Source organism: Saccoglossus kowalevskii, chromosome 3 (genome assembly GCF_978046115.1).
Source record: "Saccoglossus kowalevskii chromosome 3, keSacKowa6.1, whole genome shotgun sequence".
Classification (NCBI taxonomy): Eukaryota; Metazoa; Hemichordata; class Enteropneusta; family Harrimaniidae; genus Saccoglossus; species Saccoglossus kowalevskii.
The window spans coordinates 17,917,951-17,934,511 of NC_140643.1; the positions used below are offsets into that span (position 1 = coordinate 17,917,951).

Here is a 16,561-nt window from a genome sequence, read left to right on the forward strand (position 1 = left end):
CAGGTGATTACGCCCTCAAACAGGGAGCACCTGAGAAAAAAAAAATATTTAAAAAAATTGATTGGTTCTTGCAAGGCATTTAAATTTAAACCACGTGATACTCGTGATTTTCAGGAAGGTCCAAGGCCCAATTCTGTGTCCATTTGCGCCACCTTGCTTTAATATTTACGTATACATTTAAGTAGTATTAGATTTTCAGATTTACATTTCTTCATTAATTATGTCTTCTACTGATGCATACGCATATAAGAATAAACTCGTGTTTGATGTAAGGGTTAAGTGATATAAATTCTGGATAAATATCATAATGATTGTGATCTGGACGTTTTAGAACGGTATTTAGTTAATGTTATTTATCCTTAATCAAGTTAAATGGACTAAATGGCTACTGTTTTATCGACAGGCACGTTGTATCAATAAAATAACTCATGAATGTTCCACTGTTTAGTGTGGCACATTTGCTGATGGCGAGATTACGGTCAACTGTACACATAGAGTGACAAATGAGACGTAGCCTTATTTTTATGACATGTTTCATCACACTAAAATACTCACGGGTCAAAGTTCAAATTTGAAAATTATATTTTATAGGGATTTTAAGGCAATAAGTTACTTATAAGAAGACACTTCAGTGCGCCCAGCTCCTCGCCGTCATTTCGCTGACATCAACGACGACGGCAGCAGCCACTCTGTCTGGCTTTCAAATAATTTCTATCCCAAACTTTGTCGCGGATTATCTCGAGAGAGAGAGAGTATTTTTCAGGAAGATGTCGAATCTGAATCTCAGTGATGAGAAACCACCGAGTGATGGTTGGGTCGTTAAGAAGACCACTATTTACATTCTGGTTGCAGTTGCCCTTATAATTCTCACTGGTGCTGTGTTGCTGGCGTATTTTGTTCCCGATAGAGAGTGTGAAGTGACCCAAATTGAGTTACCAGATGACCCAGAAACGATCAAGATGCCAACACCTGTTGACATCCCAACAACTGACCCAGTACCAGAAGCCAGGTTACCGGCTACTGTGATTCCATATCACTATGATGTTAAACTAAAGGTCTATCTTGATGAACAATTAGACGGTGACAAATATCTCGATATTGACGGTGAGACTGATATTTACGCGATCTGTGAAGAAGCAACAGACGAAATCACTGTGCATATACGAACGATGACTGTCCACAGCTGTGAAATTTCTCAAACAGACAATGACCAGCAGATTCCTGTCTCAACCACAGAAGCAGTCTCCGAAAATGAGTTTTACGTCATCAAGCTATCACAGAAATTGGAAGTCGGACGGGAGTATAGAATACGTTTCACTCATACGGGTACTTTAAATCAGACAGATTACTACGGATTCTACCACGCCAAATATACAGAGAACGGAGAAGAGAAGTAAGTAGATTTTAATTTATGAATATGCAAATCAGCTAAATTTGTAGGAAGTAAGCAACAAATTTTTCCTTACGAATTTGGAGCTACATTACTGTCATGTTTGCCATACTGTCCGTGTGACCTCGGTACTCGTTTAGCGTACCCCATAATTCTTATCAGAACGCAATCGGACAGAATCTTCCTGTCACATCTCCTTTTAAATCTAGGCCGGTCATGTGACATGCTCATTTCATATTTATTACCCATATATCTGCCAACTTGGTGTAGTTTGTTATATGACTCAGCAGAGTTCAATAATCTCATAAAACAAGTATAACGTAAGTTTAAAAGTCTTACACTTTAAAGATGCTTGTCACAGATGTTATATTGAGATATAAACTCGAAATTTAACACACTGATATCATACCAACGGATAACAACGAATTTTACAATTCAATAAAAAACAACGATGGTCAATTGCTCTTAAGATGAGTGTAGTGTAGAGTCAATACAATTCAAACTTACATATAATGGGTGGCAAAAGTAACTATGAATAATGTACTAATGTACATGGAATACATACTTCAAAGGGCCGCAAGCCCAGAAGACACGACAAAATGCTTATTCAAGCAGGTCGTGTGCCTATCTAGTATTTTTACCTAAAGCACGATGAATGGTCCGAACACGATGTAACACGTGACACCTGTCCACGAATGAAGCGGGTTAAGGTCTATTCAGTTCAGTTGAGTAACACATGGTTTCTATACAATTGATGTTAAAATCCTAGACTTGACCTTGCTCTTAAGTATACGGGTAATAAACAATCATATACAATACCACGTAAATATTTCAGAATATTTGCGGCAACTCAATTTGAATCACGCCGTGCACGTTCTGCCTTCCCATGCTTCGATGAACCAGCACTGAAGGCAACGTTCACCACTACTCTGATTTATCGACCGGGTCGTATTGCATTGGCCAACACAGAGGTTGTCAGGAATGGTACTTATTTAGAAGGATGGATTGAGACTGAATATAACAAGACAGTTCTGATGTCTAGTTATTTGAATGCATATACCATAGGTGACTGGGAATGTATCTATAATACATCAAGAAACAACATATTTGTAAGCATCAATACTTAGTTTATCGAAAAAATATGACGCATCAATGTTTAAAATTAAAAAAAAAACACTTCGAATTACGGTGTGACTGTATATGGGATTTGTGATTGTAGTTATCGGAGACATTGGTGAGATGTATTTGATCCATTGTGTACCATTAAATAGCAATATTATTACATTTTTATACAGTTTGGGGTTTGCTCTCAGCCATCGCTCATTGAAGACACTGAGTATGCTCTGTATACCGGTATGGACCAAATGTCAATGTTCGAAGACTTATGGAACATGCCGTTCCATATGACAAAGACGGGTGTGTATAGTGCTTGTGTTTACATCGCGCAAACTATGATTTTTGAATGCTGCAATGAGAATGACGAATGTTGTCCAATAACGTTTTCATCACATTTCAGACATGCCGGCGTTGCCAGTGTTTTCACCAGGCGCTATGGAGAATTGGGGTTTGATTCTGTACCGTGAGAAGTACATCATTTACAACCCACGTGACTACACGCCTAGTAGAAAGCAGGGCGTAGCGGGCGTAATTGCACATGAATTGGCACATATGGTAAATCACAATCCTTCAATACCGGTGTTGAGGGACTGTGGGTAAATGTATAGACGTTGATGTTCGTAAAATGTATTAACTATTTTGACGCAATGTGTAAATAATGATGTACAATTATGATTACAGTGGTATGGAAACGCCGTTACAATGGAATGGTGGAACGATCTATGGCTTAATGAAGGATTTGCTACTTATTTCGAAAACTATGGATTAGATTACTCAGTATCTGGCTTTTATACAGTAAGTTTTGTTTAGTATAACTTAAGGAATTTGTCGACTTCAAAAATGTGAACGAGATTTAATCCCAGTGATATTATCCCGCACACACTGGCTAACAATCAGTAGTGAACTGTTTTCTAATTATATAAGCATACTCTTGGTCTATGCATATAGATCGTATTACGGTAAACAGAATGCAATGCTTTCATCTTCCCTAGTTTGACCAACTGTTTCTGAAGGATGTAACCTACCGGGCAATGAGAGTTGATCAAACCGGCACCTCAACACCTGTGAGTGCGGAGAGAACCGTTGGTAGAATGATATATGAAAAGGTACTATTCTAATAGTAATAAAGATTCAAGTATCCTAGACATCAATTATTTTATTATCAGAAGTAACTATTATCATCTAAATCAAGGACACATATTTCGTTGAATAATTCTATGTCCTTCTGTCTAGGGTGGCTCTTTAATTAATATGATGGCTGACTTCCTGACTCAAGATTTGCTGTTTGATGGTTTACGTAATTATTTACATAGACATGAATGGAACAACACAATCACAGATGATCTATGGATGGCGTTAACTGAAGTATGTTGAATTTCCATGTGTACAGAAAAGTTGTGATTGTGAAGGAAATATTCATGTTATTGTTTCATTGTGTGCAACTTTAAATGTAGTACTGGAGTACCAATATATACCGTAAACTACGGTTAAAATGTGTTATCGTTAATGATTAGGATATTTTTTAACTGTTTAGACTGTTGACGCTCATTTGGGAGTGAGCATGAAAGAAACTCTAGGCTATGATATGAAAGATATAATGGACACGTGGGTTCTACAGATGGGTTTTCCTGTTGTGACTTTGACGAGAACAGCGACCAATTTAGTTACAGCTGAACAAGAGCATTTCCTACTTGATCCGAACGATGAACCACAAGAAGACCCAGGGTTACCACAGTTAGGGTAATCAAGTCAGGACGTATAAAATCAATACTGTTTAAACAAATATTACCGAATTTGAATATGTCATTTTATTGTGTGATTTTATTTACCCAAATTTTGTTTTTGTTTCTCTGAGCAGATACGTATGGCACATTCCTTTAACCTACACACACGAAGCAGAATTGAACTTTGACATGCCAAAAAGAACATGGCTACATAAAACCGGAGGTATAAAAAAAACGATTTTCAAAATTGTTAGAGCAAATATTTGAAATATGACCACATCTCCTACGATGGTAACTAGCATGGGTTAGATATTTCTCCACTGGGTAAAACAAATACAATGACATAAAAGACATAATTATCTCTGAAATATTTCTTTTCCTCAGGCACGATTGAGATAGAGGGCGCAACTAATGTAAATTGGTATATTGCAAATATCAACCAAACCACGTTCATACGAGTCAATTATGACACCGATAACTGGAGGAAACTGATTATACAGCTGTTGAATGACCACGAAGTGAGTTCGTTAAGATAACATTCAACCAAGTCATTTTTTTAAAAACTATCTAATTTACGTCAGCCAAAGATTTGTTTGTTTGGTTATTTGTTAATTAACAGGATAAAAAGTTATGGATCGATTCTCATTAAATGTCTATGAGGGTTGCTTCAGATACAAGCACGAACCAATTCAATTCTGGTACAGATATGGGTACGGTTACCATGGATACAGCAATTTTGCGAATGAGTATTTATTCATTAACTCAAAGCCCTATAGACGAATTTTCAAGGAATTATCAGGGGTACCATAACCACGGGGACAGTAGATTGGACTTTGGTGCAGACGTGGATGTTGTTACCAATGTTTGAAAATTATTTCTACCTCAAAAGCATAAAGATGGATTATCATGAAATCGTCGAGAGCGGTTGCCCTTCAAACGGACTACTCGATTACATGTTGGTAGAAATGTGGATTTGGTTTCCATGGTAACATCAGGTTCTGGTGTGATTTTTTGTTTGGATTCTCATAAAATTTTCAGGAGTTGCTCATAATACAAACCAACAGATTAGACATGGGCCAAGATTCAGATAGGTTACAATAGAAACAACATTCTGGAATTTATGTCATTTATAACTCATTAAATTAATTAAATTAAATTCTTAGATTCAAGAATGTTGGTTGAGATGTTAACTCGGTTGGCACGAAACAGTAATTTGGAGAATGATTTCTTGTTTATAACTTAAAAAATTATGGATGGGTTCAATTGGAATTTTCACGAGAAATCACCATTTATATGAACCAATTGAAACAAAAATGTAAATTCAGATATGGTTGCCACGGGAACAACAATGTCGGGAATTATTTTATGATTTGATTTTCATAAAATGTTAACGAGAGGTTGTCTTTGGCGTAATGGCCAATCTATTGAATATTGCTAGCGATGTAGTTTTTGATGCCACGGTATATAAGTATAATTTCAAACGCCGAATACATGTTTCCATGGTTAAGGAATCCAATAATATAGATACAATTAGCATTAATGTTAGATGTAAGTCCCATTACAGGGGGGGGGGGCTAATTTCTGAATGTTTTACAGGATTCAAATATCATTACATGTTTTTGTGTATTAAAAACTTTTCAAATACAACGACAGGTTCTTCCAGTTCGCAATCGCGTACACCTCATCGACGATGCCTTTACTCTCGGTGAGGCGCTGTACCTAGATCACGTGATTGCCTTGGAAGCTATGGAATATCTTGACAATGAGATCGAATACAGTCCATGGCAGGCGTTTGTAGCTGACCAGTGGTATACAAAGTACATGATCTGGAGGACGTCTACCTACGGTATGTTCGAGGTAAGTGTTAAGACACAGTCCAACAGTCGAACCGTAGTGTACCATGTTGACAATGTCATTTTCGGAACTGTCGTTATAACATTTATCCTTTGCACCAAATACTTAACCACACAGTGAATTTCTTGCAGAAATATGTCCGTCATTTAGTGACGCCAAACTACAACAGTTTAGGATGGGGTTTCGAAAATTACGCTGAAGAGATTGACTAGTGAGTATGGCTGTTTTTCAACTCGGTATCATATTATTCAACGAGCAGTTGACATGTACAGAGCAGAGGAGTGCGACGTGTTGCTCCGAGGAACAAAAAAAAACTCACGCACATGCATTTACGTACACAGTATGTGATAATGAACATGTCTTGATATTTCAGCTATCGTATTCTCGACACCACACAGACGGCATGTTCTTATAGTCTAGTCGACTGCATAACTGAGGCATCTACACAGTACCAATATTGGATGGAAAATCCCGATGATAATAAGTGAGTTAGTTTATTGTATCTTGCTAAAATCTTTGAAATAAATGCGATTCCCTAAAATGAATTAAAATAATGATATGCACCAGGACCGTTTCGAATCAGTACATGTATTATCACTGGTATTGCACAGCCACCCGATGTTCCTGGTAAAATAACTAGAGACTATTGGTGAATAGGACATAGAATAAAATACATTTGTATTCCGATTTCACAGAATCGAAGAGAATATGAGAAGTACCGTCTACTGCACATCAATTCGATATGGCGGTGACGCGGAATGGGCATTTGCATACAAGAGACAGATGAATGACACCGAAGAACGAAGTCGTCTCCAATCTGCGTTGGCCTGCAGCAGGCAACCATGGACGCTAAATATGTAAATATAACACATTATACACTAAGGTCTTTAAATGGTCACATGTACGTTATATCACCACGTTGTTACATACGCTCGTTTTGACTTCCAGGTACATGGAGAAAGCAATGGACGATGAATCACTGAGTGTCACCTCTACCATAGGATATGTTCGAGACAACTCTGGTCTAGGCTTTGATTTAGCATGGGATTTCACCATGAAATATTTCGACACCTTGCATGAGAGGTAAAGTAACATGTTATTGTGTAGCAACATTACGCATTGTCATAATGCACACATACATAATTCATAACATAGCGACAGATATAAGGCGTACCATAATCAGGACAATAGCAGACTAATCACGAATAAGTGACGCGCTGATAACCAGATATGATGTCTGAAATGAGAAATGATGTCGCATGGTGACGTATATTTGTTTACATGTTCAGCATTAGCTCACAATCTGATAAAAGGAATGCCTTTTTTCCGCTGAGAGTACATGTATATTTAGAGAATGAAAGACGATGAAGATGCTCGTTATTTATTGTCATAAAAGGCGAGAGATGGCATTTATTTGGTAGCAGATATAGGACTCATTTAAGGGAAAATGTGCATATTTGGTGCAGGTAGTCACCTCGCGTTCTCCTACAGAGGGGTTATATCCTCTACCGAATACCCACTAGCACCGGTTATAGCCACATTATAACATTTTTGCACAAGAAATATGCTACAAACTGGTTGTTTATATATCGTTGCCATGTGTAAATTTCTGATATTTTTGAAAACATATTACCCCGACTTTCACCAGATATAATAATTTCCACGTGGATGTGGGGGGTTTATTTGTGTAAACAGGCATTCTAATACATTTTTCGTATTATTACTTGTACCAGTTTTCCCTGTTTTGATAAGTTGATCATACACCCGCAATCACTATGAGTAGAGCTCAAAGTCGTGTGAACTTGAGCCAGTTAGATATTTAAGCCATTTTATTCAGTTTAGGAGTATAATCACAGGTCTTCTAGCGCCAGATATAAGACCTTGCTTCAGCCAATCAGATCAGGCTAGATTCGGACATAGCATGATACAAATGTATACTGTGTGACAATACAACACAAATCAGCAAAGCTCTCGACTGTTGGATACTAACATCGTTTGTACTTTTTAGTAAATGGGCAGAACGTATGGTAGTAGCTGGACAAAACTCAGATTAACAAAATCAGATACAATATAGCCGATGAGTAGTTATTATAAACACGGTTAACATTGCTGGCTCTGAATGTAAGATTGTCGCCCGTTTGACAACATATCGTTATTGATACGATATCATACTGGCTGTACCTCTGATAGGCATCCAATTGCTGTTTCAGTTGGCAACAAATTAGGGGCGACGGCTTCTTGCCAACCATCCACTGTGCTCGTGAAATGCTAACAGGTGCGACGGCCTATATCACTCTACCAATAGTATAGTCAGTAGTTCAGATTATAGTAATTATACATCTTCACACATTGCTTTTATTCTAGCAATTCAGTTGCAGCCTTTGACCTTGTATGGTCATTTGCAAGTAAAATGAACACAGAGAATGACCTTTTAAAGGTATGTTGGTCATAAACGTATGGACGCACATTTATCAATGTAACTGATATGTATATTGGAGAAATTATTTTCGCAAATTTTACTGACAGAATCATTGTGGACACATTTATCTTTTTTTTTCGATATTGCACACGGATATTACCTGTGCAAATCGAATTAACAGCATATATTAGTAATTGTGCCAGTGCGCCCTCGTAGTCATCATGAACAAACACTATTATGTTTACGACTCAATTTAAGTTTAGATTTAAGATAAATAGTCAAAAGTGTGTCCATCTTTGTCATTATTACGTTGATTGACTTATTGTTACCTCTGCACTGTAACTAACTTGGTAATCATATCTTGATTTCTCAGCTCAATGCATTTGGTGCAAAGTATTACGATATGCCGGGCGAGAGCGCCAACGACTTCTACAGAGCCGTACAGAGAGTGGAGACCAACATTATATGGGCAGATCGAAATATGGTACAAATAAAGTTATTCCTGCAAGCGGCTGTTGAGAAAATCGCGGCAATGGAAGAATAAATCAAAATAAATAAAATTATTGTAGATTTTTATTATCATAGTTATTGAATATTTGCGATAGTTTGATGACCACTAAAACGCACGTATTACATTATGGAGGTGCATCGCATTTACCTATAGACGTATATAATTTTTGTATTTTTTGTATATGTTTGTTAAAGCGAGTAGATGAGTGAAACTCGATTAGGTGCTTAGCATTATGATTACATTTATTCCGGTGGCCGAGTGGAGTGCCGTTAGACGATTTGGTTTCGTGGTCGCCATATGTAAATTATTCAGGATACCCGGTAAACACCCAGATCAACGCACGCACCCTGACCGTCCACATGCCAGTATAGTTCCAATGTATCTTGGGCTCTAGTACCAACAAACGCCCCTCTCCTGATCGCACATATCAGTATCCCCGGTGAGCCGTTAAATAAACATGTACTGAACCTCAAACTAGATAATATCTAATAAATTATGTACAATTGTCAAATGGAACTGTCAAACATCATCAAACAAATCAATCATAGTATGACTGGAATTAAGGAGGGTAAACTCGGTCAGTCATTATTAGGTCACGCGGTATATGGAAAATGCTGCTCTTGTTCTATTGTTATTAATATTGATTGGTATGTATGCACCGCAGTGTACCTTCGTCCATGGAATGCGCCGGACGAGTGATGACAACGTGATGTACTCATGGTGTTGTAAATTACATATTGATAACTTAAAGCGTAAAGGTTCATGGGTAGACGCTTGTTCGTAAACAATGACACGCTATGGCCACCTGACGCATGCGTAGGTGATGACTCCCCCGCTTTAAAGGGGAACTAAATAGAGCCTATTTTGGTGTTTGTATTTATCAAGTTATGTATATTGATTATAAATTTGAAAATAAAAATAAAAAAAATGATTATCTTCAGAGTTATGATGATTTAAATATGAGAAACCATAAACCTGCGAAGGACTTCCGTTTGCGCCATCTTGCCATAAAAAAACGCCCTCATGAGGTATAAACAGGTAAGGTAACAAAGCATGATGACGAAATAGTATCTGATTAAATATAACCAACTTAGGGAGCCATAGTTGGCTGGATGATTGAATTGACTTTTAGTCTAGGTTGTTTCGATTTTTACGTTAATGTTATTTACAAGCATATCAACATACAAACATTATGGATGTGCGATTGATCGAGACAGGCATTTTGTTTTGTTTTTTGTCTAACTGTCTAATAAATGCTGTTTCCAATACTGCACTGTGCGGCGTGCAAATTATTCAAAGTATGGATGCTGGAGTATGCAATCTTGAGTTCGTAGGGTGGTGGTGGAAACATTTTCGTCCATGTATTCACGGGGCTGCACTGTCAAATCATGGGACAAGTGTCACAGGAACACCAAGCAGATTGTTCACAGACTTCCGTGTAATTTGAAATATAACTTTCATCCGAACAAGGGGCATCGTCGACGATATACTCTCATCACTCACACTGGACTGATCTGAATCTTCACAGTGTACCGTACTTCCCTGATCATAAGCCCGGAGGCATGAACACGTAATGGAAAAGTAAGGGATGAGCTTGTACTCAGACCAACTCAGAAAAAATGATTTTGTTTTGGGGTTAAACACTGTAACCATCTTGCAAACAACGAAAAATTATCCAAAAAAAATATTCGTTCACCACGCCGGGCTCGGGAAAATAATACTTATTTTTGAAAAAAAAATGCGTCATTGATTTGAACGATACTTACAATGAAGAAACAAACATGTTCATAAAAAACACACACATTGTATTACAATACGATTTACATACCGTCTGAATTTACGGTGAAATAATGGGTAGGGTCTGTGAGGAAACAGTGGACGAAGGCATTTATCATTATCTTCGTTTTGGTATGTTTTCGATCGTACGCAAACTCTCGACGCAAAACAATTTTCCACCATGAGGTTTTTCAGCACGATTTGACCTGGAACAACTTCCTTTGACATAACAGGTCATGTCTTTCATTAACCAATCAAAATGATGTGTCGTAATGATGAAATTTTCCGATTATTGACGATGATTTTTTAGCGCAATGCGGAAGTGAATTACCGCAATGTTAAATGCGATCTGTAGCACTGATTGCAACGAAAAAACGATGATTTTTTTCCCTAAAAACTGGCGATTCGCAATTTCCGAAATATAAACGACGGTTAATAGTAACCGTGGGTAAACTGAGTGTGGAGGAAGAATTTAAACACCTTTCTCGGTCGCCAACATGTCTCATCGTTCAAACCCTAGGCCTTTCATGATAGTCTCAAAGTAAACTATGCCCAATAACCAGGTACACGCCTTGACGATCACATTTTTGGCTTTTCGAAGGCTACTACTCAAAGAAATATGGATTACTCCAGAATTGCAACATCGATGTTCATCCTGAGTAAATGACAGAATAGAAACGATGCGAATCACAATGTGTACGTTCGCCATGCACTCTGAACTTGAAATTAATGCGAGTTTTCTCATAAAAATAAAAGCATGAACCAAACTAACATGCCAATCACGACTATTATGAAATGAAACACACCTTTTACACGCATATTTTAAAGAATATCGTCGACGCCCAGTAAAAACACTCTGGGCTTATAATCGTGAATGCCCTCAACTCGATAAATACCAAGTAAAAACATAGGGATGGGCTTCATACTCGGGAGGGGCTTACGATCGGGGAAGTACGGTACTTTGACGCAATTGGGCTTTCACTCTCAGAATACTGTGGTTCAAACGCATGAGGCTCTAACCCAAGTTTTAAAAAGCACATTGTGCATATAAAAGTTGAGTTTATACTAATAGTACACAATGCTTGGCAGCATGAACGGCTATGTACAATGGCGTATACGAATGCGATCAGATACTAAAACGTCATAGCTTTGAAAAGTACCCGGATGTTAAATATGTTCGTTCGTTAATTATTCCCCTCCATGAATGGCCTCCATGGCAAGCACTTCAAATATCTATCCAAGCTACAGTTATAATTAAAACAAAATTAAACCACTGCAATATTATTTCGAATACAGTTTAGAATATACACAACTATAAATTAAGGCCGCATTTAGGTTCGCTTTAAATATACAGACACATGGCAGCGTTGTGCGTATGTATTTGTATTACTGGTGCGTACTAATAAGTCTACTATATGATTTGTTGTGACATATGTACGGCGGGTTTTGATTTTGTTTTTATTGTGAGCATGCCGTCATTGACAAGAGCCTTGCCGGCCAAGTACAATACTTACAGTACAATACTTATATGTTCAACGAAACGAACCATAAATATTTGTTGTTTAAAAGCACAATTTCAAAAATAATTTTAGAACAGCAAATTAAATGAAATGTGTATACACAAATATTGTAACCACTTTGTCTGTCAAGTAAAATTCTATGAAGTGTGTTATGATTGTCGATATAGCTGATGTTAGCACTGCGCCCTCTATCACCAACACGGAGGTAAGAGACTCGATGGAAGTGCATACTTGAAAAATTTGTTTAGGTATCTATTATAATATAGCGGGCGGGCGAAGAGCAGGCGACAATGTGAAAGAATGTTAGAAGGATTGAATGTACACACTGTTGAATAATGTGTCACTTCATTTCTCGTTCACATAATATGGTATTACTCTATATACTTCTATGGTATATTTCTCATATGTCGTTACTTCAACTTAAGTCGCCGGAATAGTGTAGGATTTGTCCTAGGTGTACAAGGAGAAAAGTAAACGTTTATAATAAATCACAGCAACACGATATATACAGTTATTTTCAATATGTTGATATTAGAGGGCGCTGGCCACTCAGATTAGGTCAGACTGGTATACAATTTTTGTTACAACCTTTTAATCTTATCTTTATATATAGTACATGGAAATCAGAATCTCAACTATTTCTGTAAAAAACGCTGGTGACACAACCATGCAAAAATTCGTACTCGTACTTATGTACAAGGGACATTGCTTTCCACACTGCCACCGGTACAACAAGAGTCTTCGAGCAGTAAGCTAAGAGGTTCTTTTTAAGATTGTACAGTGTATTGTAGAGCCGGGAGTACACTGCTAGGTGGTCCGTTTCTATAGTAACTACTCCAAACATCTTAGCAGGGCTCACTTCCAAAAGCAACTCAGCGTATACAGCTTTCTGGAGTCATGAATTAGTAAATAATCGAGATATGTTGCCTTTCTAACGGGTTTCAATCACCGCTCTAAGACAAATTGGCTCAAACCCTGCAATATAGAACAAATCACGAGAACGCAGAGTCTTCTGTAAAATAAATCCATTATACCTGACTTAAAATCTACCACCATATGCTATTAATAAATATATATTTTGGGATGGTATATTTTTTTATCATATTCCTGCAAACTATCCTACATGAATTTCGTTCCGGAGAAAAAGTACCATACCCCTATCTCATAATGGAATATGCTATCAACGCTCTAGCTGTTATTACACCATGTAGGAATGCAGTACGTGCAAACTGAAATGGTGGAAGGTTGGCGCTATACTAAAGATTTGCTCCATGATCACTTATGAATATTCATAATATAACTATTTAACATAAATATAGCAAATGACCGGGTTTATCGTATACAAGACCGGCGTTGCGTGCATAATTAATCAGGTGTCGGGTTGTATACATTTGTACACTTCGATAACCTGGCAACAAACTCTTCACTACAAATAATAATTCGCATTGATTTATCTTACCTTATCCTATCGTATAATATCAGCTTGGTATTGTTTACTGTTGTAACATATGGCGGTAGTACAGTACACGCGTGTGTCATTGTTGAAGGCTGTGCTCTGTATACCAACGCAGCCAACCTCGAATTCGAAATGAGCACAGAATCAACGAATAAATAAATCACATTGACTAATATATAACGTGTATACTCTTGTTTAGATCCTAGATAACATTCAAGAAATAATTTCGAACATCCGACCACCCTTATTTTTCTAATTCCAGCAACCACACAGACATTCGTAATAGTTACATAAACATCAGTAGATTTTCCCCAATCTGATTAAAATCTGATGTAGTGTACGGGCTTTAATTATTTTGGCTATAAACTTATTTTTATTTTATTTTTTATTATATTTGTTATTAATGCCCTTTTATTTTATTATTTTACTTTGATTTTGATTTTGTGATTTTTTTTTAATTCCGCCCTACCTACATCTGAGCCGATGCCTATGTAACGAGATTTCAACGAGACCCACTATCGACGATTTTAGTCAACGAATCACAGACCTCCTTCTATAGTGCACATGATGACGTCAGGTAGCAAACAGACTCAAATAAAATGGCGGATTATACAGACGTTAGCGACCGAGAATGACACCCGGGGAATGACACGGCTTTTTCGGTAAGTTTATCATTGTAAAATGCAACGAAAGTCATTTTTATGTTAATATTGTGGCTCGAATGGTTCGATCCTTATTTTGCATAGTTATTCTGGGAGTGACGATTTTGTTTCCACCGGTTCGACCGAACACCGGTGTCTTTTTTCAGTCGCCTGCCCTGGAGACAGGTGATGTTTTGTTGACGATCGGGCCAAAATCGTCTCCGGTATTGAAGCCGTAGCTGTAAATATTCATCAAATTGTATCAATGTTTTGTACATTATACAATAACTCTTTATTAAAGTAATTGAGCTGATTTGGACTGGAATAAAATATTTTTTTTATTTGGAACACATCGCATTTGATCAGGAAATATTATTTTGCTCCAATTTTCTGCGTCGATGCCGTGGGCCGGTGACCGCTATACAATTTAAAATCAGTTTGCATTGTTTACTATAGCTGTTTACAGTGTTCTAATCATTACGATTTACTTATTTTTTTGCTTCCATTCTAGATAATTATGCTCAGTGATGTAAAATTGAAGCGATGACTGAATGAACGAACCTTGGCTGGCGAAGATGTATCTGGAAGTGTACACATTTGTTGGAAGTGAAAAACATATTCAATGTAATGACAAAAATTGTAAAATGCTGTGGAATTTCTTTTGCAAATAAAAATATACTAGCAATTTTCTATTAATGGTTTATTCAAGTGGGCAAAATATAATGTATAGATAGATTGCCCGTATACACTGAAAAGTAAGCAACCGACAGCCTGTATAAAAGGGGGTCTGTGATTGGCTGTTACTTACGCGAGATTTGAACGGGACTTACATAGGCGTCGGATCAGATGTAGGTAGGGCGGAATTTTAAAAAAATCAAAGTAAAATAATAAATAAAAAGGGCATTAATAACAAAAGTAATGAAAAATAAAATTAAAATAAGTTTATAGCTAAAATAATTAAAGCCCGCACACTACATCAGATTTTAATCAGATTGGATTTTCCCGAACCTGGGAGCAATTATCCCCAACATTAATCAAGGGAATTCAAAGAAGGATGAATACAAGTAATTCAATTTCATCTTCGCCAATCATCGCCAATTGTATTCTCTACTCAATGAACAGTTTCGTTATTACAATGTTTTTTTTTCAATCCTGTTACAACAGAGTAAGATTTTCCGATTTGTAAGTATTATTACATCAGTAACTCCCCCGTACACACACACACATACATATACTCGCACTAGTTAGTTCTATGATTATTGACGTTGATGTATTTATATATGGAGATAGAGATACGGATATAATTAAAAGAAGCAAAAGGCAAATTAATCTAGTTTACAGTTGAACAACTATACAAATTCCGACCCTCAAGGAATCATAATGATTCCGTCGATCACATAGTATATATACCCCATTTATCACAGAACTGGGTCTCTTTAATTACATTCGTTATCTGACTTTTGTCATACTAAAACTTCGTGTTTATGGAGAGTATTAGTTAAACTTTACGCGCTGTAAAAGTTTTATACGGTTATTGTAAATCATAGGAGATCAGGCTAGCGTTAAATAATCCCATGGCGCCGCTGAGGGTGATAATCTGACTCACGGTTTTTACTCGTATATCGGAGGAGTAAATCTAACTTGAATAGAATAAACAGGGCAATGCCAGATGCGTTTATATGTGTATTGTGTAATTTTTTTCTGTTTTTTTTGGAAATATAATAGCAAAATAATGTAGACAACTACTAAGTTGATATTTTACGGGGGGTGATGATTTTATCGAAAGAGCCACATGTCACCGAGGCGCCTCTCGTCCTGTGACCCTGGATCACGATCAGATAAAACGAAAAGACGGGGTGACATTTGTCTATTGAGGATTTGAAATGATCAATGATTGATTGATTGATTGATTATCGTTTGATGGTAGATAACTCTGGTCATGTTTATTGCATTTTAATAGTAGTGCTAATATGGTTAAACGAAATTTGCTATGTCGATATTACATATGGCCAAAGCTAAAGGTTGAATTTCAAATTGCCGATATTCAAGTTTGAATAGAACCGTAATGTTCAGAGTTGTGTTCACTCGGAACTAAACAAAATGTCCTTCAACCCCAATGCAGGCACTGTGAAATTGAAAATATACTAATGCTTT

The 16,561-nt window shown here is 37.0% G+C and overlaps 1 protein-coding gene and 1 long non-coding RNA gene across 2 annotated transcripts; both read left to right on the forward strand.

The window, feature by feature from the left end:
- Nucleotides 1-767: 767 nt before the first annotated feature.
- Nucleotides 768-9,063, forward strand: LOC102810015 (aminopeptidase N-like). Its single transcript, XM_006817224.2, has 17 exons — nucleotides 768-1,393; nucleotides 2,226-2,499; nucleotides 2,686-2,806; nucleotides 2,907-3,061; nucleotides 3,188-3,301; nucleotides 3,499-3,612; nucleotides 3,740-3,871; nucleotides 4,041-4,246; nucleotides 4,365-4,453; nucleotides 4,615-4,748; nucleotides 5,884-6,087; nucleotides 6,216-6,295; nucleotides 6,458-6,568; nucleotides 6,780-6,941; nucleotides 7,033-7,167; nucleotides 8,449-8,521; nucleotides 8,877-9,063. Exons 1-17 carry the CDS (start codon nucleotides 768-770, stop codon nucleotides 9,045-9,047), a joined length of 2,901 nt encoding a protein of 966 aa, XP_006817287.1. The 3' UTR covers nucleotides 9,048-9,063.
- Nucleotides 9,064-14,165: 5,102 nt separating this feature from the next.
- Nucleotides 14,166-15,092, forward strand: LOC146747527 (uncharacterized). Its single transcript, XR_014928863.1, has 2 exons — nucleotides 14,166-14,428; nucleotides 14,919-15,092. It is a non-coding gene; the product is annotated as an uncharacterized LOC146747527 (long non-coding RNA).
- The last annotated feature ends 1,469 nt before the right edge of the window (nucleotides 15,093-16,561 follow it).

What these genes read in the sequence shown, in the direction of transcription:
- LOC102810015 (XM_006817224.2), top strand. Translation starts at nt 768, where the DNA reads ATGTCGAATCTGAATCTCAGTGATGAGAAACCACCGAGTGATGGTTGG. An exon ending in TATGGATGGCGTTAACTGAA is followed by an intron (nt 3,872 to 4,040) that starts GTATGTTGAATT and finishes TTAACTGTTTAG; the next exon opens with ACTGTTGACGCTCATTTGGG. An exon ending in CAACCATGGACGCTAAATAT is followed by an intron (nt 6,942 to 7,032) that starts GTAAATATAACA and finishes TTTGACTTCCAG; the next exon opens with GTACATGGAGAAAGCAATGG.